The sequence below is a fragment of the Lissotriton helveticus genome, chromosome 4_2 (assembly GCF_964261635.1).
Source record: "Lissotriton helveticus chromosome 4_2, aLisHel1.1, whole genome shotgun sequence".
NCBI classification, from domain to species: domain Eukaryota; kingdom Metazoa; phylum Chordata; class Amphibia; order Caudata; family Salamandridae; genus Lissotriton; species Lissotriton helveticus.
Window position 1 is genome coordinate 131,014,785 of NC_136064.1, and position 27,309 is coordinate 131,042,093.

The 27,309-nt window shown below is 41.2% G+C and overlaps 1 protein-coding gene across 1 annotated transcript in view; it reads left to right on the forward strand.

The window, feature by feature from the left end:
* Positions 1 to 27,309, forward strand: part of LOC144752112 (nicotinamide N-methyltransferase-like) — a 205,234-nt gene that overhangs the window by 98,413 nt on the left and 79,512 nt on the right. Inside the window, exon 2 of the mRNA XM_078640055.1 lies at positions 21,875 to 22,082. Coding sequence (XP_078496181.1) covers positions 21,875 to 22,082 — 208 coding nt within the window. The remainder of the gene's footprint in view (positions 1 to 21,874; positions 22,083 to 27,309) is intronic.

Genomic DNA, 27,309 nt, shown 5'->3' on the forward strand with positions numbered 1-27,309 from the left:
AGTTTATTCCCTATAGCTGTGTTTCTTTTAACATAACTGTCTGTTTCCTTCCCTTATACTTACTGTTCTTTTAAAAAAAATTTTTTTAGATCTGTCAGAAACAGTGAAAGTAATGAAATATAAAAGACTACGTAGAATATGAGCACTGTATGCAACAACTTTGACACTGACAGAAGCCTCACCTTCTCCATGCCTCCTACACAGTTCTACATGTACATCATAAATGCAAACAGAACAGAATTAATTATACATGTTAAATGGTTTATTTTTGCTGTTCTCAGAATGTATCAAATTTCACTAAAACAGTGACTTGAAGGTATTCATCATATAACAGCGGGGAAAAAAAAACACAATCAAAATGATTGTGTTTAAAAAACCCATACATTACAAATCAGAATTCAGAACTCCTTAAAGTTAACTTACTTTCCATGACGGCCAAGGATGTCCTATGAACAGCTTACACTCTGTTGTGCTGTTATTACTTTCAACCCGCCACTTTCTGAAAGAAAACCTCCATCGTTTTCAAAAATATGTTACATACAATAAATGACTTCTCGCTCTCTACCACACGATTCCACAAGGCCAAATCGTGTCAGAGCCATGTATAACTCTTGGATTTCTTGTAAGCCAATCCCGTCTTTTCGCATTTCCGCAACTTTCAGAATTAAAATGTTGAAGATCATTTACACAATCCTGGACTAGTAATATCTTCCCCTTCTTGCTCAATCATGTTCTACATTTCCTATCACACTGATACTGCTTACTATGAAGCAGACTTACACTACCTTTATGACTAGTACAATTATTTAATTCTCTACATCACTTTTAATCACAAAGCAATGTAAAACAGTAGACAGCATTGCAGACTTACATTCCCTCTACTCCATGTTTTGATTCGCTGCTTCAATTAGCTTATAAAAAGAAATAGTTTTTCTGAACTCATTCACAGTGCACGTATTTCTCAATAACGTCCAGTGTTATGGTAAAAAGTTATGTCTCTGTACTACACTTATCCTCAAGGCCAAATAGTGTAGGAGCCATGAGAACTTCTTGAAATTCCTCAGAGCACATCCCGAGATTCTTTCCCTAAAATTTTGGTTTTAAAAACACCAGGTAAGAGTTTTTAAGGTCATATGGCAATTTTTTTTTGAAAATTAAAACAGAATCATTGCAGAATGACCAGCCATTTCTACACTTTAAATAAGCTGTATAATGTCCTGATGTTATTGAAGGACCATCATGATATATAATTGCTACAGTTACAAAAGTCCTTCCTGATATTGACAACTGTGAAGCCACAAAATTTTTAATTAAAGTTGTCAATTTTGTTCCATCAGGCCTACATCGTTGGAACATTAAAATGACATACTGGCCATATGTTCGTATAAATAAAGTGGACATCATTTCAGATTTACATTGGCTACACTCCATGTTGTGATCAGCGGCTTTTACTAGCTTATTAAAAGAGACTGATTTACTGTCTGGCAAAGTTAAATATATAAATCTTTCTGAGTCTACACTAGTAGTAGCTGATACCCTACAGTTCTCGCAGTCATGCTGCCATTGATAAGAAAGCCCAAACAGGTGATCTACATCTACACCTTCATCATGCAATACATCAAGCATATACATTAAAAACTCCTGACAATCTTGCTGACTATTTTGAGAGAATTGTGTTTGGCCTGAACATCTGTCTAACAGATTTCGAATTTCAGACACACTTTCTATGTTTGTTCTATCAGTGCTACATTTCTCTAACACAGAATTTAACAAACTGCAAAATCTTTGATCCGAATTGACCACAATCTGTTCTTTTAAAGTTTCTAGAGAAAAGACAACATTAACCACTACATTAGCATAGCAGTTGACACCAGAACTGTTTTCAAATTGAAAACCAACAACATCTTCAACAGAATCCTTTTTGTTTCTGCTTATAATTTCAGGTTCATCAACTTTTCGTCTTTTTGCTACAACCTCCCCAGTATTGGTCACATTTCTTCGTTTCCGGCCTACCACACGTTTCTCAAACAAAGGATACTGAGGCAAATGTGGCGCATACTCTCTTCTCAACCTATTGTATTCCTTAACACAATCTAGATCCGCACAAATGTTTGTGACATCACACTCAATCAAGTACAATCCCGATAAAGTCCTAACTCGTGACAATGCCACATATGCCATACCCTCCTTGAACACAGAACTGCCAATATTCACCAATGCACAGTCTACACTTAAACCTTGCGATTTATGGATTGTCACCGCATATGCCAAGCAAACAGGAAACTGCTTACGACGAGCATATAAGTCTTTTACAAGCAAAAATCTAGCAGAACAACGAGCAATTAGCTGTACTTCCTCAATGCCATCAAATTTAATTTTTAAAAATTCAATTCCATCTCTATTTCTGTATTTCACAAAATCAACAACATTACCCATTGATCCATTTACCAGACCTCTTTCAACATGTAAATTCCTTCTTAAAATTATACGGCAGTTCAAGCACACATTCAGAGTCTTTTCAAAACCCGCAGTTTTAGATATACTCTTCTCTAATGAATCCAATTTTGTTTTCAGATTCTCAGACAAAATAATTGTTGATCCCATATGCTCTACTCTGTCAATAGCTTCCAATTTCACAATCTCTTGCTTTTCTAAATGCAACATTTTGTTGTTGAATTTGGCACATTCTGCAAGAGTTGGCATCAAACATATTCCAGATTTTTTCTCAGTAACTTTCTGAAAAATATTCTCAGGCACAACATCTTCGTCTGGATATAAATTTGTCAGTAATCGTGCATGTAAAGCTTCTTTCCCATGCTCGGTCACTTTTCCAATTCTAACATCTTGTAGAATAGTCTTGTAAACTTCATCCTTTGCCTGACGCATATTTTCATGCAGTTCAGCATAATTGAAGTTTAACCATATATTGACGTTGCCAATACTCCCTAAGCACTTCCTGGTATCTTCATGCGTGAGCATTTTGAACACAGGTTGCCCTTTCACTGGTGTCAGCTGCAGAAGATCTCCAAAAACAATGATGTGTTTGCCACCAAATAACACATCATACTCTGTTTTGAGAACTTCTTGCATTCTCAAATGCACAAAGGCAAGCATAACATTGGAAACCATGCTTACTTCGTCAATGATAAGAAGTTTCATTTTCCTCAAGACTCTTGAAACTTCAAAACAAGCATCTCCAGATAGCTTGTGATATTCTAATTTGTTGTCATGCTCCACTGGCAGCATCAGTAAACGATGTAAAGTAATCCCTTTAATGTTATGTGCTGCCAGTCCAGTTGGAGCGGTGACAACACAAGACAGCGATGACTCTGTCCTTTCCTGCAAATAACATGAAATTGCTTTAATAAGGAAACTTTTTCCAGTTCCCGCTTCTCCACTCACGTACAGTCGGACAGGCTTCAACGACGTACATGAGCACTCTTTCTTATCATGACTTAATCCATGATCAATTTGCATGGTAAGTTCGTCATATATTTTCCTCTGCTCAACGTTGAGTTGTCTTTCCAACTCTTCTAAGTTAACCGCATCCTCCTGAGCATGTGCCATGGCTCTTTCCACTTCATTCATAGCAGTGGCAGCTTCATTTTCGATAAGAGGTCCTCCTAGTGGATCCTGACTCAATGAAGCAGAACTCTGACTGTCCTGAGAACTGTCTCTGGCAATCTCGGCTGCAATCGTTGCTTCCTGCTCAATTTCCACATTCAACATTTCTACATATTTGGGAAAAGCAGGACATTCTATGGTCTCCTTGGCAGCATTGAAAGAGTCTTCGTAACAGAGGAAATCTCCAAGCAGTTCCTCTTCTGCACGCCAAGGCTTAAAAAGTTGCAAAAGTGCTAAATAGAAAAACTCCTTTTTTTCAGGAGATTCGCCACTCAATTTTCGATGGTTTATCAAGTGGCATTTTCTTTGCTTGACCAGACATCCCTCACTTCCTATTACAGCATACACTCCTTTCTCAGTATCTTCTTTGATGTTCCTCTTGAATATGTAATTTTGCAGAACCTCATACAGACAAACATTCTCGAGGTGACTGCTTCGATTTGGATAATATGTATCCAACATGTTGCTCTTCAAAATGTCGGTACTGTTTGGCTCCTTTTCCGCCAAATACTCAATTTCCCGCACAGGTTTCAGAACTCGATTACGCGTTGCAGCAAGACCAACACTCGCCCAAACGATACTCCTGGACTTGGCATAGAGACTTGCTGAAGACAACCGGTCAGAACATTCGTAAGCTCCGATTTCTCGATGCGACAACATCTTCAGACTGAAACTGTACAACTTCTTGCTGAGGCTCTTTTCATGGGAAATGTCCTCCCACATATCCTTCAATTCTGTCTTCTCTTTTTTGGTGATGTAAGATGTCACATACCTAGCCACAGCCATACAGTTATCAGCCACAAACTGTATATCCATGTTAGCATTCCACATGGACAAAATCACCGGGTTGTAGTCGTTGATGTACTTAGACTCTTCGTTCCTCTTCAAATTGTATGTGTTTTTAGGTGATTTCTTCATCACATTATGTCGCAGCGAAGACATCAAACTGTTCACTCTTCCTTTAGAAATCACCGATCGTGGAAAGCCGAAACGACATTTGGTGTAGAACTTGTCTTTGTTCCGGAATTTACGACGACAGTACTTTCCACATCGATGGCTTTGGAAACGTAGAACTTTTTCTCTTAGGCTTTTTTTCTCCTTTGCGTTTGGAACAGCACACGTAGAATACTGTTCTATGAAACTCATCACTGAGTCGTCTGCATCCGTTCCAAATTTAGGTGCATCCTTGATCCACAGCAACATATGTATATGAGGAGCACCTCTTGCTTGGTACTCCTTCCTCCAGAAGAAATCCAACACCTCTCCAAGAGGTGGATTCTTCTTATTCATGATGAAAGACATCATACCTTCAAATCTATGATTGAAGTACCTACATACATTGACTGGATCCAAAGAGCACAGTTCTCCGGGTGTCTTGAATTCGATGTTTTCTACGTTAGCATTTGCCTCTCGTAGAAATTCAAGTAAGTCTTCCCAGCCATACTCAGCACAGCTCAAAGTGAGGAACCATGTGGGAGTTCCTAAGTTCCTCAGCATACATTTTAAATCACCATGACGACGGTACCAGTACTCATTAGTACCACGCTGACACGCCATGAGATTAATCAGGTGAGAATCCAAAATACTGTCTTGGACATTGACTTTATCCATAAAGTCACTTGCCGAGATGTTTTGCATGTGTATACCACTTTTCAAGATGTGGTTCACTGCATATGACAGTCCAGACAGATCGCTTTCAAACAGGAGATGAAACAAATAAGGAATGCATTGTCGAAACCTAGGATCTCCTGCATACAATCGCAAAGTCCGGTATTCAGAAGCAGGAATTTGATGAGGTCGCTCATCATATCTTCCTCCCTGACCTGTTGGAAAAAGCTGTGGGAAACACCGAGCTTCCAAACTTTCCTCCCAAACACTAATGGGACTCCCTTTCGCTTGTTTCATTTGAAACAACTCAATAGCATTCCCCATGACTTCCTTGGAATGCAAAGGATGAACACTATAATGTTCATATATTTCTTCACTAGTACAGGGTTCTACTTTCTCAATTTGACCAGCACACAAATCGCTATCCTCTTCCTCACTTACTTCCTCTTCTGCAACATATACATTTTTATAGTATTTATTATATTTTTTCAAATACAATGTTGCCCTTTTGACTTTCCTAACATCTACTAAATCTTGCCATATTTTCTTATTCTTTGTCGGAACCCCATTAACTAAGATAACCAGAGGTTCCTCTTCCACTTTTTCTACTCCAATTGTGTTAATGTTTTTCTTCAAATCTAGAGGCAAATAAACAACTCTTCCCTTTAATCCTCTCTGTAAATCTGATGGAGGCAATTTCCCTGTCTTTGGCTCCATTCTTACAATAGCCTGAAAGGGATGGATACTTTGAATCAAAATAGATTCATAAGTATTTAAATCCTTCAATTCAGAAGGAATTTCAACCAATTCCAGATTATTATGAACTGCTCTAGCAGGCATCTGGTTTTGATTTAATTTGTTACAACAATAAGTACACACACGTTGATCCAATCCCAAATCAAAACAATTTTCTACCATCAAGTATGTTGTAAAATCCTTCCATTCACTATTATTTTCCCTTTCACTTTTTCCATATAAATCCACTAACTTAGTCTGATTCTTATAATAAGTGCGTCGACAACACACACAAGTGAAATTTGGCCTCTCACTTGATTTCACCTCAAACGTCGCAATTTCCCTCTGGAAATTATCTGTACTGGAAACCTGTACACTATCTTCCACATTACTCTCTTCTTCTTGGTCAATTTCAACATTCTCCTCTTTACTTCCAAAGTAACAAAACTCAATTTCTTCACATATATTCTTCATTTCAGAACCATGCAAAAGAGCAGCGCATAATTGTTTTAGCATAATTGCTGGACTCTTAGCATAATACAACATTCTAACTAATTTCCTCACTTTATTATGATGCACTGCTAGCATCCTGAAATGATGAAAAACACTCTGGCATACTCTCCTGGAAAGACAAGCCAGTGAATGACCATGCAAACCTATCACTTCTCTCACTCTGCAAGGATCTAATTCTTGCAACAACTTCATTTTCTGCTTCAAACTTTTCTTACTAAATGACCGTATAAAATCACAAAGCAAATTGATGGAATCCTGTCGTACACTGCAAATACTACTACACTTCCAGGTGTACACAGGACCCTTAGGACGTCTCCCTAAAACCTCATTACCTAACACCTCTTCTATCTCTGTTCTCACAAGTTTTTCTTTTTCAACTGGACAACCATCTTTCACTTCATAAGCTCGACCACTGGTGTCAACTGCATGCACCAAATCATTATCCTGGAAATAACTCTCCTCATTAAAAAATGCCTCAGAGCTTGAACTATGCATCCATTCTCCAGAAAAAACTTCACAAAAATTACTACGATTAACTATTCTCTTCCATCTACTATTTCTTTTGAAATCATAAATTACCTTGTTTAGCTTCCTAATTCTATTGATTGTCAAAATAAATAACTTACGTTTAAATTCAAATGCCTGATCAATAACTTTCTCAACTATTTTTTTTCTCTTATAAAAAACCACTTTCTGCTGACCTTTCTTAATATTTTTTAACAAATTCCCAATTATCCTGTTGCGGAACATTCGTTTACGAATATCCCTAAACTGTTGTTTCCTTCTACTTTCATGCATAGAGTTATCTCTTACTCTAGCAGTAACATTTCTCATTGGCCTTTCCTTACCATTTGAATTCGGTCTCCTTTTCTGGAGTGAAACATTTTCTGTAGTAATATTTTTTTTACTACACATATTTCTTATGACTGTTTTTCGACTCTTACCCGGTGCTTTCTTGGTGACTTGACAAATCTTTTTGTTAGAGGACTGCTGCAATATTCCATGCTCCTGCTGTCTTTGACGTTTTCCAGCCTTTCTTACTCTTTCTTTGCTAGGCATCCTAAAATCTTGAAATAATGTGCAGTTGAATCTGTGGTAAAATATAATAAAAAATGTTATTAACCACTATTACCCAACAGTAAATTAATAACAGTCATCAAAAACTTAACACACTACTTAAGTATATAATATACTGAAGCCTATCTCCAATTTTTCACTGAACAGGACTCATCTCTTCTTAACCTTGGATAAACCTCACCTACTCTGTGTCCCCTGCACATAATTAAATGTAAAGGGACAGATTTATATTAACTACCACATCCCCAGGGATGCACCAGTTAACGTGCACCGCTGCTCTGCCACCCACAGTGTGCCGCATTTACAATCAGATAGGACAAAGCTACATCAAAACCCTGCGCCTGCTTGAAGCAGGCATAGATCTTGACGCAGGTAGGCTGAAAGCTAAAGCAACAACTAAGTGTCGTGTGCAGAAGTTACAAAAAAGGAAAAATGGCGTTTAAACCAGTAATGAGACCATGCTAACGTAATACAGAGTAAAAATATCCAGGATCTACATCAGTTTGGGGTTCACGAACCTGGCAGGTACAAGGCACTGAGGCTTTCCACCGTGCATGTCTCATCCCAAAACATATGTTGTTTGTGAATGAAACAATTTCCCAGACCAAATGCTTTGGATTGGCTACTTCTAAAAAATTAAACACCCCTACTATCCCGGAGTTAGAGGAATACGATGGTTGGAGTAATTTTACTCGTTGTCTATTAAAGATTTACAGGCCCTACTCCGTAATTCTTCCTTTAACATTTCCAGTATAAATCCAAAAGGTTGACTGCTTTGGCAACGTGCCTTATCCACGGTTTAATAACGCTGCCTTTTGCTTTATATAAGTTTTCAAATTGTATGAAATATATACCAATAGGTCGTTATTAACCTTTACGTAGTGGTTTTCTTCATCAAGTCTGGTCGCTTCCATACACATACAGATTTTCAAAGATGATCAAGAACTTTATCTGAATGGAGAGGAATGCACTGAGACGCCAGATCATTCACTAATGTGTAGGCACAGACAGTTACACGGTTCATGCAACAAACACCGACCAAATATGGCTTGCGTGTTGCAAGGCACGCCAGTTCCTGCTATCATCCCCACGTTCAAGTTCTTGGAAAATGGTAGTTATTTGATGCTCAATAATGAAGATTGTTCTGGGTTAATTAAAAGTATTCATTTTATCGTAACAGTAAATGAACGGGTTATTTGCTGCAGAAATGTTCTATTTCCTCCCACACATGAACATAGGGAGTTTTCAATCTGGCCACAAATACCAACCTTGGGAGCACATTTCAACAGCATGGCAAGAATAAGAGCTCTTTTGTCTCAGAGAGAGATGGCCTTGAGTTCGGCCCGTGAAACTTTCGTGCTTCACATAGCGAACACCCGTACAGAGGTGCAGACCCTTTTAAATACAGATTCGACTTTGCATTTCAGCAAGATTACCCATTCATTTCCATGCAGCAGGAGGCCCATAGGAATGAAGGTGCAATTTGCGATTAGCAATTACCTCATCGCAAATTACGAATTTTTCCGACGGTGCAGGGGTATCTCAAGAACACCCTGCTGCACCCCTGAAAAAAAAATTTGGGGTCATATGGCGCACATAAATTTTGAAAACATTCCTTTACCTCAAAAACGATTTTCAACTCATAATTTGAAAACACTGCACATGGGGAAATGACTTAAAATGTCCTTAAGACACATAAAAGCATTTTTTGATTGCCTTTGCAGCATGTTTCAGTCACCTTTAACATGCCTATGTAACGGAAACATTCAAAATCTAAATTTGCCATGCACAGGTGGGAGCATATTTACAAGCAATTTGCTCCACAGACAAACTTCTTACATTGAAATGGGAAAAATAACATCAGAGACTCTCAATTACCTTATAAAGAAGCAGACACCATTATGTCCTTCTCATCAATATTAAAACCATTGCTTTTTCTCAAAAACGATTTACAAGTAATAATTTGAAAACACTCCACAGCTCCTATGCACATAAAAACCCTGTCAGTACTAATACTTCACATTTTCTCCAATTACAATTTCTCAAAGAAACAAAATCTATTTGTGAAACACTTGAGACAAAGCAACATTTGAAAAACACAACTTTCTTCATAATTTTCTCCTTAAAGCACACTATTTTCTATCTAAATTAAAGAAATTATTTTCTCACCTTAGCAAATACTTTGAGTTTCAAAACAGTCTCAGAAACACACCAATTTGTCTTCAGCAGAGCAAAAGGTATGCACTCCAGAGTCTGCAGCTATCAAAAGCACAGAAATGCTGTAATTCCTCACACATATCTCTCATGTCACCCAATCAAAACTCTTCCCTCACTTTTTTTCAAAGCAAAACCCTTCCCCCCTCTGCCCCCTCTCTGCTTTTTCTGCATAGCAACCACCTCTTGCAAGACCTCTCACACAACAATGTTGCAATTGAACTCTGAACTCTCAGTGCACCTGCATATCCAAAGCATTCTTTCATTTAATGATTTTTTCTTCGCCACTCAAAATACATCTTTCAACGAACTCATCCATGCACACTAACTTTCTGTTTTCAGCAATCAAAATCCACCAATCACTCTTACTGCTTCATTAACACAGAAACTCCTCAGTTTTTTTCATTTTACACTCTCATTTTTTCAACTGCCATTTCATTGCCACACTTCATCTGACTGCAGGAGAACCTTCTCTCGCCATGTTTTCTGTCTGGATTGTTGGACATAGCTACATCTATTGGGCTCAAAGGTACGCTGAAAACAGGAATTTACCTAACCTCAATTTACAAGATGTGGAAATTAAGTGGTTTGGCCACAGAGGATTAAAATGTCACCAATTGATACCATTGGTGAAAACCTTTATGCATTTGCCAAAACCTGACCTGTTAATTGTGCACTGTGGAGGTAATGATTTGGGCACTTTGACTGGGGTAGGTCTGGAAATGCTTTTAAAGGACACCTTTGAGCAATTGATGGCACTTTTTCCTCAGACTGCCTTGGTATATTCAAATATATGCCAAAGACAGAAATGGAGGTGGTCGAACCAATTTTGTCCACAAATTGAGAAATCGAGGAAGCATGTAAACAAATCTGTTTCAGCTTACATGAGAGACCATGGAATGGGCTCCCTGTACAACAATAACTTGCGTTACTACATGCAAGATATCTACAGAGGAGATGGAGTTCACTTCTCAGATGAGGGCAACAGAGTTTTCACTCTGAATTTAAGAATGTGCATTGGTACCTACTTATAAGTACCTAAATGTACCATAAACCCAAAAGCTCTTCTCAGAGCTACCCTACATCTGATCACTCACAATTATTATTGTACTCTAACTTTTTTCACTAATTTTCAAGAAAGTACGCTCCCCAGAACGCTTCCCGGTTCGCGAACCGAGCGCACTACACGCAAAAAAACTAAAAAAACGGTATATATTTTTTTGCCCTGCGAGAACCTTTCAAAGCCTCCACATCAAACCTAGGGGGTCAGGGACGATCTACTATGCCCCCTTATGGTCATTTGCCCCTTCGCTTTGGCCTCCTCTTGTCTCTCGATCCTACCGAGAGACAAGATGGCGGCCGCTACGGACTGTTTGGAATGTTTACAGACGCCGAAAAACCAATCAGCTTCGCAAACCTCCGTAACGCGAAAAGTACGCGAAGCGGAGCGCTGTTACAGATATATATCTTTTTTTGAACGTTAATTTCTCAAAATCCACTGGAGCACATATATTGAGACCTACAAAAGGCACATCGGGCTACCAGTCCCTACAATTTTGCCAAGTTTCGTGCAAATCCATTCAGCCGTTCGGGCTAAAAGTGAGGCCAACCGCCCTATGGAAATTAACATGGGAAAAACGCGTTTTGGGACCCCCCTTTTTTCTCGGCCCCCCCTTGACGAACCCCCCCCAAATTTTCAAAGGCTGCTCAGAAACAAAATGTGCCATTTTCCTGAAAATTTCAGCCAATTCCGTCCACAAACGGCAAAGTTATTAGACATAGAATTTTCAAAAAACCCATAGAGAAAAAATCCTAACTATATATACCTACTGGCGACCGCCAGTAGGTAATATATATATATATATTCACTGAAAAAAACATAGGTTATAGACCATATATAGTTAGGAATTAGCATTTAGAAAACCTTATTTTACTCACACAAAACCATTGAAATTCCATATATAGTTAGTTGCACTAACTATATATCGCGCACCCGCAATCCACTGCTGATGATGTCACATATTACATCATTCATGACATGGTCAGTGACATCACTGATGACATCACTGATGACATCTCAAATGACATCACTGATGACATCACTGATGACATCTCATTTGACATCATTCTTGTGCTAATACGATAAACCTCTTCAGACTCTAATATAACCTTAGATACACTCAGTGTATACAGACACTCACACACTGTCACTCATCCATGGAGTTACTCACACACCTAGTCAGTCATGCAAAGAAACAATCTCACCTCCATTTCCTTAACTATACAGTTATACACACCTTACTTATTCAAGCATATACTAACACATATTTACTCTCTTACACAATCCCTGATACAAGTTCACAATGATCCATACAGCCACTCACACATTCAGTGGCTCTCATGCACAGTTAATTATATATGCCAACTCTCACATGTACTGTGTTTTACATATGTACTTACTATGACATGTAGCATTGAGATATCCATTCACTCATCAATACACTCATGCACACAGTCAACTGCCCATGTAGCTGTTTCCACATGCACTCTTGAACTCATACACCTAGTGAATCAACTGCTGACACATCTATGTACAGAGTCACACACCTCCCAGCCACCCCCACACAAACTCAATCTCCCATACAAATACTTGGGCAACCAATCAATAACACATATAGCCTCTCGTATAGCTAATGATCAACACATGCAGCAGTTTACATCACAACAGACATACTGATGCACACATTCAGACTGTTTAGTCACTAACCCATGCATTTAGTACGACACATTTATTCACTCACTCACAGTCAGTCACGCACCTACTAAATCCTTCATCCAGACACTTATACATCCACTCATTCTTCAATATATCAAACATATTTAAACTTTACAGAAACACACAGTCACTGGATGATGTCATCAGTGATGTCATCAGTGATGTCATTTGAGATGTCATCAGTGATGTCATCAGTGATGTCATTTGAGATGTCATCAGTGATGTCATCAGTGATGTCATTTGAGATGTCATCAGTGATGTCATCAGTGATGTCACTGACCATGTCATGAATGATGTAATATGTGACATGATCAGCAGTGGATTGCGGGTGCGCGATATATAGTTAGTGCAACTAACTATATATGGAATGTCAATGGTTTTGTGTGAGTAAAATAAGGTTTTTTAAATGCTAATTCCTAACTATATATGGTCTATAACCTATGGTTTTTTCTGTGAATTTTCAAGGTTTTGTAAATGCTAATTCCTAACTATATATGGTCTATAACCTATGGTTTTTTCAGTGAATTTCAATGGTTTTTTAATAGCAAATATCATAAGCTGTCGAATGTCAAGTACGTGGTAAGTGAAAACATTTTCGTGTTTATGCACACTGATCTGCTTTGAATGGTGCCCCCCCCCCCTCATTTCTATTAGGAGTACTCTCTCTTTGCAGATAGTGAAAGGTAGTTAACGCAGGCCTTTGCCCCCATTGTAATCCGTCGTGCCTGCTTCTCTCTCCATTTGATTGATTGTTATCCAAGTATTTACTGTTTTAGAATTAGTTCTCTTTGGTTCATTCTCTATTTACAAACAAACACAGAGTCGCAATACTCTGTTTAGTCTTTGCAGATAACGAAAAATCGTGTAAAAAAAAAGAAAAGGAATCGAGTAAAATCAGTAGGCCACTAATGGGATTTCTTTTTGACCTCGCTAAAATAGAAACATTAGGAACAACCCCTCATGACAAATACAAAACTAGTGAGATGAACTGAACTCCACACAATGATGGCTGCAAAACAGCTCGGCTCCGCCACCCACCCCGCCCAAAATAACGATAAAGAACGGCTGCCATGATTGGTTGCGGAATGACCACGACGGAGCTACGAAATGGTGCTGCTCTCATGCTAACCCCAGCTTCAGTCTGAAACATCCAGAAACACTGTAGACTACCAATTCGATCAGTTCCGGTAGCGCCCCAATGTAACCCGGTAGAGAAGAACTAGCCCTCCCCTCTTTGACTGATGGTTCTTGTTGCCTGTCCCTTCTGTTGTCATTTAACAGAACTATTTAGCCTGCTGAAAGGGGTTGTGTTCCGACCGCTGGTTGGTGGAGACATTTTGACTATATTCTGTACCTGCGTTGTCACGTAATGCGTCATATGACGCGCCGCGTTAGCGCATCCGGAAGTCATCCGGGGCGCGCAGCGCGTAACGTAAGCATAACAAGTCATGTGACTTGTTAATAAAACTTTTCATTGGTTCATTTTACTTTTCTTATTGTAATGTTGAAAGGCTTGGTCATATGACCTAAAAATTACGCTTTTCATTACTTCCGAACATTATTTTTTCTTAAATATATGTTATAATGTTCCAGGCTAATGTACTTTCCCGGAAATTTTACAACTGTCCTGCAAGTAAAATATATTCTTTTTTCGAGAAAAAGAGCGTTTCTTCGTCCCATGACGGAGCCGTTGAGCAAAAGAGGGTCGACCTGCTGTCTTAGTCGCCGATAAGCCTGAATATGAGATTCTTATCGATCACTTTATGTTGCAGGAATAGAAAACACAACAGCCCTTGACCATTTATCTTTACTGCGTTCCTTCGTATTATACCTTTTACCCTTCATGTAATTGGTCTGCTTTATTTCACTTGCCTTTTAATGATTCTAAAACAGTCACTATTATTAAAAACTTTACCAATGTATATACTACTACCATGTTTTCTTTTAAAAACCTTTATTGTGAAAATGTCATTATACAAATACGAGCCTATAACCACGTGGGCCTGCCACAGAGCAAACTGTAATCGTATATGATGAATAGACATTTACACTGTAGAGGAACGTAACGGGCGAGCCATTAGGTTGCAAGAACTAAGGTGTCTAACAGTTACGGAATCGGTGGACGTACATTTTATAATTAAAATACGACAGGGCCAGTTACAATAAAATTATCTAGATATACATTTGCGGGCAAGTACCATGGGTGACGTTAATTCGAACTTTCAACAGTACAGTAATCAATAACACATCAGAACTTAATATCAATAGGGATGTCGAAATATTCAATCAATTCTCGTCCCCGCCTGCCATGTGCTTCAAAACTGCATACGTATCTCGTGATTTCAAGGTTCTGCAACCAGTACACAACAAGGAGTTACGAGTCCCATTTATTCCGGCGCCATTTTGGGCGAGGACGGGCAGGTCCAGGATATAGTCAAAATGTCTCTACCAACCATCGACTATGATGATGTTCATATGCTGTATTTATTAGAGTAACACTCATCTGTCCACATGAAATTAATTTGCCACAATCTAAACATGTCATTTTAATCTTTCCAAAGTTCTTCTAAATATTTGGGACCGTTTCCCTTGCCTCTGAAGCTCTCAGTGCCACTTCTTTGATGAATGTACTAGCAGGTCAGGGGTTCTCCTCCAAATCTCTCTTTTATGCAGCACTATAATTAATTGGTGCCACCTCTCCATATGACGATGCATGGTATAGTTACCACAACTATATTTTTTTTCGGTTCCTCTGGAGAGTTCATCGTGGCAGATGAAGCGTGTAACGTACCGGGCATTTACCTTTTTTTGCATGTACAGGAAAGGAAAAAAAAATCGAGCGTCCGAGTTCTAAGGTGTCCCAGGGCCATTTTAGTGGACCAGGCCCAAATCCAAAGAACAGGCCGCCATTTTGAGAGTCCTCTTGCAGCCGCCTGTCGCTGTAGCATCAAGAGCAGCCGAAACTCAGCTGAATGGCAACTGAAACGGTAAAGGGGCGCCCCACTACAGCAGACGAGCCTCCACCTAGGAAGGCCCATTCACGCCGGCCCCCCCCCCCTTCGGGCACCCCACGCCGTTATTCGGAGCAGTATTGTAGGATGGCCACACCAGTGCGGCAACTTGCTAGACATCACCTTGGTGGTAACCGAATCTCAACGCCTTGTGGTGTCTCCTATTCAGAAAACATTGTTATGCTGCCTTCGACCTATTCGCCGCAAGTGCGCACACAACTCAACTGCATAGCTTGCTAGACACCACCTCGGTGCCATCCGGATCTTGGAATGTCAGCACCTTTTGGTGTCTTCTCTTCAGAAAATATTATTGCGCTGCCTTTGGCCCCATTCGCACATCAGTCCGCTACTGACGCCATCTCACAGGCTAATGGGGCGCCCCACGCCGACTTTCAGCATTGTAGAATAACCACACCAGTACAGCAACTTGCTAGACATCACCTCGGTGCCATCCGGATCTCGGCGCCCCACTGCAGATGAAGTGCCTCTCAACTATGAAACCACCACGGTGACATCCGGATCTTGGCGCGTTGTGCTGCCTTCGGCCTATTCGCACATCGGTCCGCTACTGACGCCATCTCACAGGCTAATGGGGCGACCCACGCCGAGTTTCAGCATTGTAGGATGACCACACCAGTACAGCAACTTGCTAGACATCACCTCGGTGCCATCCGGATCTCGGCGCCCCACTGCAGATGAAGTGCCTCTCAACTATGAAACCACCACGGTGACATCCGGATCTTGGCGCGTTGTGCTGCCTTCGGCCTATTCGCACATCGGTCCGCTACTGACGCCATCTCACAGGCTAATGGGGCGACCCACGCCGAGTTTCAGCATTGTAGGATGACCACACCAGTACAGCAACTTGCTAGACATCACCTCAGTGCCATCCGAATCTTGGCATCTCAACGCCTAGTGGTATCTTCCATACAAAAAATATTGTTACGCTGCCTTTGGCCCCATTCGCACATCAGTCCGCAACTTAGACACCACCTCGGTGCCATCCGGATCTTGGAATGTCAGCACCTTTTGGTGTCTTCTCTTCAGAAAATATTATTGCGCTGCCTTTGGCCCCATTCGCACATCAGTCCGCTACTGACGCCATCTCACAGGCTAATGGGGCGCCCCACGCCGACTTTCAGCATTGTAGAATAACCACACCAGTACAGCAACTTGCTAGACATCACCTCGGTGCCATCCGGATCTCGGCGCCCCACTGCAGATGAAGTGCCTCTCAACTATGAAACCACCACGGTGACATCCAGATCTTGGCGCGTTGTGCTGCCTTCGGCCTATTCGCACATCGGTCCTCTACTGACGCCATCTCACAGGCTAATGGGGCGACCCACGCCGAGTTTCAGCATTGTAGGATGACCACACCAGTACAGCAACTTGCTAGACATCACCTCGGTGCCATCCGGATCTCGGCGCCCCACTGCAGATGAAGTGCCTCTCAACTATGAAACCACCACGGTGACATCCGGATCTTGGCGCGTTGTGCTGCCTTCGGCCTATTCGCACATCGGTCCGCTACTGACGCCATCTCACAGGCTAATGGGGCGACCCACGCCGAGTTTCAGCATTGTAGGATGACCACACCAGTACAGCAACTTGCTAGACATCACCTCAGTGCCATCCGAATCTTGGCATCTCAACGCCTAGTGGTATCTTCCATACAAAAAATATTGTTACGCTGCCTTTGGCCCCATTCGCACATCAGTCCGCAACTTAGACATCACCTCGGTGCCATCCGGATCTTGGCATCTCAGCGCCTTGTGGTGTCAGTCAGAAAATATTGTTGCGCTGCCTTTGGCCCCATTCGCACATCGGTCCGCTACTGACGCCATCTCACAGGCCAACGGGGCACCCCACGCCGACTTTCAACATTGTAGGATGGCCACAGAAGTGCGACAACTTACTAGACACTACTTCGGTGCCATCCGGATCTTGGCGCGTTGTGCTGCCTTCGGCCTATTCGCACATCGGTCCACTACTGACGCAAACTCACAGGCCAACGGGGCGCCCCACGCCGACTTTCAGCATTGTAGGATGGCCACACCAGTGCTGCAACTTGCTGGACACCACCTCGGTGCCATCCGGATCTTGGCGCGTTGTATTGCCTTCGGCCTATTCGCACATCAGTCCGCTACTGACGCCGCCTCACGTGCCAACGTATTTTCTCCGCATTTTATACCCTATGCCGCATAACAGGTCATGTGACTTGTTTATAAAACTTTTCATTGGTTCATTTTACTTTTGGTTTCCTAATGATGGAAGACTTGATCATATGACCTAAAAACAACACTTTTCATTGGATGAAAACTTTTTTTTCCCCCCAAACGATGAAAGCCCCACCTTGTTTCTGGATGTTTCAGACTAAACTGGCGTCAGCATGAGAGCACCACCATCTCGTAGCTCCGTCGTGGTCATTCCGCGAGCAATCATGGCAGCCGCTCCCCACCAGAAGCCTGCAGGAGTCGGGGCCCCCAAAACTTTTGATGAATTCTCAAGGCGGAGGGGACGCTTTCGAGAATGGGGTCCAAGACCTAGCAGACAAGCGTCCGATTTCCAAGGTGTCCCAGGGCCATTTCAGTGGACCACGCCCAAAAAGGAAAGAGCCTGCCGCCATTTTGAGAGTCCTGTGGCAGCCGCCTATCGCTGCACCGCAAGAGTGGGCGCAACTCAGCTGAATGGCGGATTTTGACACAGTGGACCAAAAGCGGACGGAATGGCAACTGAAACGGTAAAGGGGCGCCCCACTAAAACAGATGAGACTCCACCTGGAGAGGCCCGTTCACGCCGCCTCCCCCGGGGCGCCCCACGCCGTTATTCGGAGCAGCATTGTAGGATACCAAAACCAGTGCGGCAACTTACTGGACATCACCTTGGTGCCATCGTTCTGCTGCCTTGGAACTATTCGCACAACAGTTTGCTACTGATGACCCACCCCCCGCGACGCCCCACGCCGTTATTTGCTGGGTGGCAACTTACTAGACATCACTTTCGTGTCATCTAGATTTCGGCGCGTTCTGCTGCCTTGGAACTATTCGCACAACAGTTTGCTACTGATGACCCACCCCCCGCCGGAAATCTGGACGTTGTGCTGCGTTGGGACTATTCGCACAGCCGACCGCTACTTCGTTGTTTTTCCCTAAAAATGTTTATATGTTATTACTATTTTTGTTTTCTTGTATATATTTATAAATTATTAAAGTTTTATAATCTTACTACTTTGTCGGAGTGCTATATATTTTTAATGTGACACATAATTGTAAAAACTTTGATGTACAAAGAGTCATCCCTGGAATCTTCCGCTTCACGCTCGGTCCCCTCCCCAATCACAATACAGGATGGTTTTCAGATAATAGCAACGCTTCTGCTGTGACGGATCTCATCGAGTGTGGGCCTTGATCTACTATAACTCCTTTGAAGAGGGGTGATTCTTTACAGCTGTGGCCATAAACTACATCTGCAGGGCTAGCTGATAGCCTAGGACCGGCCTGGACAATCGGACACAGAGGAAAAGGAGTGTCAGAGGGTGCGGTAGTGAATAGGGCGAAAGGGAGGTGTCGGGCGGGCACAGGGTGTGATTCTCAGGGAAGAGCAGCGCAGATGGGGGGAGGTTTATTACCCATGCATAAGACAGAGAGCGGGGGTGACCACTGCCTGGGTGAGATGCTTGCGAGGGTGGGGAGCCATGCTAAGGATCGACAGCGTGCACAGAGTGGGTCTGGTCAAGGCATCTAAAATGGCTGCCGTGCACGACAAAAGTGTGGCATTTGAAAAAAGACAAGATGGCGCAGACAATGTTTTTCAACACTTCCTGATTTCCTTCGAATCGAACGTTAACAGACGTTGGGGCATATTACCAAAGTTAAGCGATATTTATCCCTAACGATGCATTGCAAAGATTTTTTTACCGTCAGAAATTATCGCAGATAAACCTTGCTATTATCAAGGTTTATCGCAAATACGATAAAAAACGACCGCAATGCATTAATATCGCTGAAAACTCAGCGATATTCATGCATTACCGAGCTAATGCTCTTAGCCATGTTATCCACCTCCCATTGGATAACATGGCTAAGAACTGCTCAGGGCAGCTGTTACTTTTTGGAGATATTCGCGCTTATCTCGAATATTTCCAAAAGTTGATAATAGGAGATAGCGATGTTAGCGACTGTTTCCAGTCGCTAACATCTTGGCATGCCCACTTTGCATGTCATTAGTGATAAATATCACTCACATGCAAAGTGGGACCCAAGATGGTCGCTATCTCCTACTAGCCGTCGCTAACTGGTGTTAGCAACAGCTAGGTAATACAGATATAATTTTATCTCCGCGAAGCGGAGCGCTGTTACAGATATATATCTTGTTTTTGAACGTTAATTTCTCAAAATGCACTGAAGCACATATATTGAGACATAGCAAAGGCACATCGGGCTACCAGTCCCTAATATTTTACCAAGTTTCGTGCAAATCCATTCAGCCGTTCGATTATTATTATTATTTTTTTTTTTTGCCCCGCGGGGCCCTTTTAAAACCTCCACATCAAACCTAGGGGGTCAGCGAGGATCTACTATGCCCCCTTATGGTCATTTGCCCCTTCGCTTTGGCCTCCTCTTGTCTCTCGATCCTACCGAGAGACAAGATGGCAGCCGCTACGTACTGTTTGGAATGTTTACAGACACCGGAGAGCCAATCAGCTTCGCTTCGCAAAGCTCCGTAACGCGAAAAGTACGCGAAGCGGTGCGCTGTTACAGATATATATTTTTTTTTAACGTTAATTTCTCAAAATCCACTGGAGCACATATATTGAGACCTAGCAAAGGCACATCGGGCTACCAGTCCCTAATATTTTGCCAAGTTTCGTGCAAATCCATTCAGCCGTTCGATTATTATTATTTTGGTTTTTTTTTGCCCCGCGGGGCCCTTTTAAAACCTCCACATCAAACCTAGGGGGTCAGCGAGGATCTACTATTCCCCCTTATGGTCATTTGCCCCTTCGCTTTGGCCTCCTCTTGTCTCTCGATCCTACCGAGAGACAAGATGGCAGCCGCTACGTACTGTTTGGAATGTTTACAGACACCGGAGAGCCAATCAGCTTCGCTTCGCAAAGCTCCGTAACGCGAAAAGTACGCGAAGCGGTGCGCTGTTACAGATATATATTTTTTTTTAACGTTAATTTCTCAAAATCCACTGGAGCACATATATTGAGACCTAGCAAAGGCACATCGGGCTACCAGTCCCTAATATTTTGCCAAGTTTCGTGCAAATCCATTCAGCCGTTCGATTATTATTATTTTGGTTTTTTTTTGCCCCGCGGGGCCCTTTTAAAACCTCCACATCAAACGTAGGGGGTCAGCGAGGATCTACTATTCCCCCTTATGGTCATTTGCCCCTTCGCTTTGGCCTCCTCTTGTCTCTCGATCCTACCGAGAGACAAGATGGCGGCCGCTACGGACTTTTTGGAATGTTGACAGACGCCAGAGAACCAATCAGCTTCGCTTCACAAAGCTCCGTTGCGCGAAAAGTACGCGTCCTGGGACGCTGCCCGGTCCGCTGTTACAGATATATATCTTTTTTTAAACGTTAATTTCTCAAAATCCACTGGAGCACATATATTGAGACCTACAAAAGGCACATCGGGCTACCAGTCCCTACAATTTTGCCAAGTTTCGTGCAAATCCATTCAGCCGTTCGGGCTAAAAGTGAGGCCAACCGCCCTATGGAAAACTCAATGTTAAAAACACGTTTTGGGACCCCCCTTTTTTCTCGGCCCCCCCTTGACGAACCCCCCCCAAATTTTCAAAAGCTGCTCAGAATCAAAATGTGCCATTTTCCTGAAAATTTCAGCCAATTCCGTCCACAAACGGCAAAGTTATTAGACATAGAATTTTCAAAAAACCCATAGAGAAAAAATCCTAACTATATATACCTACTGGCAACCGCCAGTAGGTAATATATATATATATATATATATATATATATATATATATATATGTAACCATTGATGGTGCTTTATGCTTTTAAGTACTACATTTCAGAACTCCATTTTTACTTATTGTATTCTGTAGTTTTGGTCTTGTTTTGTTTATTAAGCTCTATTTTTCTAGCCAGGTGTGCTATCTTTTTTGTGGTGTTTTCCCTGTTTCACTGTTAGAAGTGTTGTAATAATACTTTACACATTGCCCCTGAAGTTAAGCCAGACTGCTCTGTGACAAACTACCAAGGGGTGACCAGAGGTTAATTTAATTTAATTTATTTACTTCAAAATATGTAATCATTAATACATTTCTGTACCTTTTTTTACCAGGTGCTGTGAAAGGGGAGCTGCTGATTGCGCTATCCATTGCTCCTTACTTTCATTGGACCTTTCCAGCCTGTGACTATTTTACAGACATCATTCTTGGCGCCTCCACTGATCAGTGTGTTGCAGTGATAGAGAAGTGGTGGAGAAATGACCCTGGAGCTGTGGACTGGAGTCATGCAGCAAAGGCACTTTGTGAGCTTCAGGGGAACAGGTATGTATTCTACACCTGATGATGTATTGCAAATGCCTACCTTTGTTTACCTTGCCAGCATTTATTGTGCCGAGAGCAGCAGGTTTACTTTCATGACAGCAATGTCAAAGTTTCCAGAGGTGAGCAGCAGCTTCAGGTCACTTTTTCATTGTTGGTACTAGAGGTTTGTGGGGTGTTCTTCAAACTTTTTTCCATCCTTGAACCCGAATATGATCAAACATGAAAACACTGCCTCTCAACTCACCATTTCTTGAAAAGCATCACATCAAATGATACACAAAATAATTTTCTTGTCATAAAACTGGTGGTTTGCCATGTACCAAACACACTTTGTGATTTGGTAAAGAATTTTTGTACCGCACAAAGGTAACTCATTCTGAATCACAAACAGAAGCCATGAAGGGTGCATTGCCTCTTTTTTTACGATTAGCATTGAGATGTATCACTGGTTTGTAACTGCAATTGTGGTAATGAAATGTTTAAAAGTTAATCAATCCTGGAAAGAGGTGATAAATCATTGAGAAGAGGTATGCTGTTCCATTGGACAGTTTCCCCTTTAGGAATTGTGTTGGGGTGTCTGTCCCTGTAAATGTTTTTCCAAAATGGGATTTTGTTTGTTGCAATAACACAGATTCCTGTAAGGAACATGGACTGCTTTAAAAAATAAAATCCATTTTGGAATTCAAATATTTGGACTGCGGTATGCTGTTCCCTGTAAACCTTTATCCTCATGTTTAGAGCCAGTAACAGGGAGTCACAAAAAGTGCCCTACCTATTTAATATACATTAGGCCAGCTTTTTTTGACACCAGATGTAACATGAAATATTGCAACGCAGCTTTATATCACATATGGTGTATTACAGATATTTTAAAAGAACTTGACGCACAAATCCCGACCACTATTTCTGACTGATTTGTTTGTGCACCATGCCCTTAGCTTATTAGGACATATACAACATGATATGTCAAACATTTAGCATTTAAAATAGTAAGAGAACATTAAAAAATGGAACAACTAAGAACATGTTTCACCTATTTTATCATTGTACAATAGCAGCCATATCAAAGTAAAGGTAGATTTATAAGATACCAAATCTAACTAAAAAATCAGGTGCATATTCACAAAATGCTTCTGTAGTATCTTTGTTTGTGGAGAGATCTCCCCCCTGCTATGGAGTTTCCACACACATAAGTATACATTTGAGTTGCAAATATGGTAGTGACAAGGTGCCAGAAATAGGGAATACTAACTGCTAAAGGGAAGGGAAAAAGGAGGTGTATGGAAGAGTTAAAGGAGGGTTAGATAGGGGTGTAGACAGGGATGTTCACCCATCTACTAAAGAGTATCACCATTACTTTTCACAAACTACACTTTGAAAGTTACTGTAACCAAAGCAATGCATACTCCACAGCAGAGGTGGCGTAAGCCCAGCACCACACATGGCTAAACACTGATAATGTAACACCACCCCATAGAAAATAATAGCGATAGTGACTTAAAATAAAACCCCATAGAAAATAACGTTAAATAAAATAAAATAAATAGTTATAAAGAAAGGGCCGTCAGGCTTGTGTATGGCATATATATCTTGGGAACAATTTTATGATTTAGAGCCTGATTTAGACTTTGGCAGAGGGATATTCTTTCACAAGTATGACAGAGAATCCCGTTCACCATATCACGAGTGCAGTATATCCTGTGTCACTTGTAATACAGCAGGCAGAGTATTCGATCTAACAGACTCTAAATCAGGCCCTTGGTATCCAATATCACCCTATATAATGTCTTATTAAACATTGCACTTGCTAGAAGAAAGAGACTGTCAAGACTAGAATACCAGACATATGGATTTACAATAATCATTTGCAATGCAATATGTATCACATTTACACAAGTTTAAGCTATTGGCATTGTAAATGACAATGCCTTTTATTTATGTTTTAAAAAGAAAAAAATAAAGCTCTGTTGTTTACAATGCCAATAGCTCAAACTTGTGTAATTGCAAGACCTGAATTGCAAATGATTATTGTAATTGTATTCACCTTGTGCAACTAGTTCCCTCAAAACTACAGCTGAGTGTGCTAAAATCTTAGTGTGAAGTGGGTAATATTTTTAGTGCTGAATCATTTTGCCTCTACTGTTTGTATTGTTTTTTTTTTTTTACATCGTGATGGATGAAATGTGTTTTTAAACTTTTAAATATTCCATTAAAATGAATTATGTTTATTAAACTCATGTTTAACAATTATTTATGTTTTTACTGTACTTTTAAGATCTACAAACCCAAATAAAGTGAATAAAGTAAAATAAAAGAATACATAGATATAGAGAGACGGAGAGGGACAGAGAGAGGGTGTAGAGAGAGGGGGGTCGATTCACGGAACTAACTTAAGAATAAATCCTAAATGTACTACTTTTGGTATTCACAGAAGGCACTTAGTAGTCATAAAGTTAGGATTTTGTCTTAAGTTTGACTTAGGACAGACTTAAGACAGACTTAAAGCAGACTTAAGACAGACTTAAGACAAACTTAAGACAAACTTAAGACAGACTTAAGACATACTTAAGACAAACTTAAGACAAAATCCTAACTTAAGTCTGTCTTAAGTCTGTCTTAAATCTGTCTTAAGTCTGTCTTAAGTTTGTCTTAAGTTTGTCTTAAGTCTGTTTTATGTCTGTCTTAAGTCTGTCTTAAGTCTGTCTTAAGTTTGTCTTGAGTCAAACTTAAGACAAAATCCTAACTTTACTACTACTAAATGACTTCTGTGAATATCAACAGTAGTATGTTTAGGATTTTGTCTTAAGTTAGTTCTGTGAATCGGGCCCAGAGAGTTAGAGAGTATCAGAGTAAGAGGTAGAGAAAGATGTCAGAGATGGGAAAAGAGAGGGAGCGAGAGCAACATAGAGTAAAAGAAAGACGAAGATGGAGAGAAAAGTGTGGGAGAGGGTGTGGAAATGGGGAGGAAGACATAGAAAGACAGGGATGGGATATAGAAGAACATTGTGAGAGCGACATAAAGAGAGCAGGGGAAGGAGAGAGAGAGGTGGGGCACCATCTAACTACAGGCAACATCAAACTTCTAAAAACAATGAAAAGAAAACATTTTTTTCTGAAAATGTGGAGTGCCCCACCCAGCAGATTTATTTGTCTCTAGTTCTGAAAAATGTTACCCCATTTCTGAAGAGTGATATTGCTGCTCATCCCAGATGGAAACCTGAACAGTTTCCTGGTGATTACAGGATGCACATCAGCTACTACTTCCCCTTGGTGGCTGAATCTCACCACTGAAAAGATGAGATCACAGTAGTAGGTAGGAGTGTAGACCTTTACAACCTCACCCATGTGGCTAATTACATGGACATAGGGCCTGCGCTCCCTTTGGTTCACGCTCCTACAAAAGGAAATTATTTGCACTGGGGTGCAGCACTCACCAGCTGGCTCTCCACATTGATAGGGACCTTGGGGTCCCTGATGATGGCCTCCAGCTTCTCTGCTGGTTCACCATATACTCCCCGGTGAAGGTGGATGGGCGCTCTCCTGGGCGGCGGGCCCTTCATAACGCAGGAACGGGAGCCAGCCCCTCTGCCATCCTGGGGTGCACCACGCAGGCTGTCCTGCAACTCACCTTGCCCACAGCATGCAAAATCCTGCCATCTGTTTAAAAACATGCAGCCACCATTGTCCAGGCTCAATAAAGAAAACGTTCACATACAGGGTAACAAGCAAGTAAAGGGGCCAGTAGCCAATGGAGGATATAGATGACGACATCGCCGTGATAAGGAGGGACTAACAAGTTTATACATGAATCAGAAGGCAGCATTTACGAAGGACAAAGACACAAACCAATTAAAATATGGGTGAGGGAGTAGGCGGTGCTTCCCTCACGTACTGAACTACAGTAGATCTTCACGAGAGCAGCACTTGCGTTGACTCTAGGCCTAAAAAGCACCCTAGATTTTAGAAAATCACATTTCTTCTACAAGCAATATGCTGGACAAAAGAATACAAGGAGGAACTCCGTTTCTTCAGTTGTTTCATAATAGGGATAGAATTTTGTTAGCGTCCTTTCCTAGTTCCATTTGCGAGTGAATGAAGCCAGCAACAGTATTTTATTCTAAACATTAAATATGGAAATTTGGATAACTTGTGATTGATATTGCATTAACATATCATGTGACATAGTATCAAGCTATGTTATTTTTAGATTGCACTAACACATTGATGAGAATGATACATAACAAGTCAGTGGTAGATATAGAAACATTAACTGATTACAAAGGCAAGGGCCTGATTTATATCTTGATGACAGAGTTCCCTCCGCCAACATACTGATCCACCCACCTGAATTAAATGCAAGCAGACATTATGTTTTGCCACAGCAGTGAGTACATCATCATCACCATGAACAAACTTCTTCAATGGCCTAAAGGCATACATGCTGGTGGAGAGTTGGCTGTATGTCCGTCTACCCAATTAGGATGGGTGGACCCTTGGCTGTTTCATACTGTCAGTCACTTCCAGGCACACTGTGGTGGTAAGGGCAGTAAAAAAGAAATAATGATCCCTTCCATATGGGAAATGACTCATGTGGCAAGGGAAAACATTATGTTTTTTTATTCCCACAGTAGGATTGAAATGAAGAATAAAACTCTTTGGTGCCAGAGCCCAGCACCAAATATCAAAATACATTGACAGAAACTGATGTGACTGTGGTACTTGCCAACACTTTATAAATGAGCACCTGCTTGGTCGGCATTTATGAATCTGGAGGGTGGTACCTTCACTAAGCCAGAGGAGTAGCTTACTCCCTCACCCTGCCAATGCCTTATAAATGAGCACCTGCTTGGTGAGCATTTATTAATCTGGAGGGTGGTACCTCTACTAAGGCAAAGGAGTAGCTTACTCTGTCACCCTGGCAGGAAAATAGACTGTCCATTGGAATCTAAATCATGGCAAAGTTTTAATCGCTTTCCTAAAGATGGCTAAGTGAAGTTCTGCACTGAGGGTCAATAGGAGAGAATTCCACATTTCTTTTGCAGAAATAGAAAAAGATCTGCCTCCGTAAGTATCTGTTTTATGCTGAAGGCGAGTAAGCAAGAACAGGTTGGCTGAGCACAAGTACCTTTTAGGAGTATAGGGTACACATTTGGATGTCAAGACCTGTATTGATGTGAAATGTGCTAGACAAATGTATGGACTTAAAAATATACTCTGAAGCAGATGG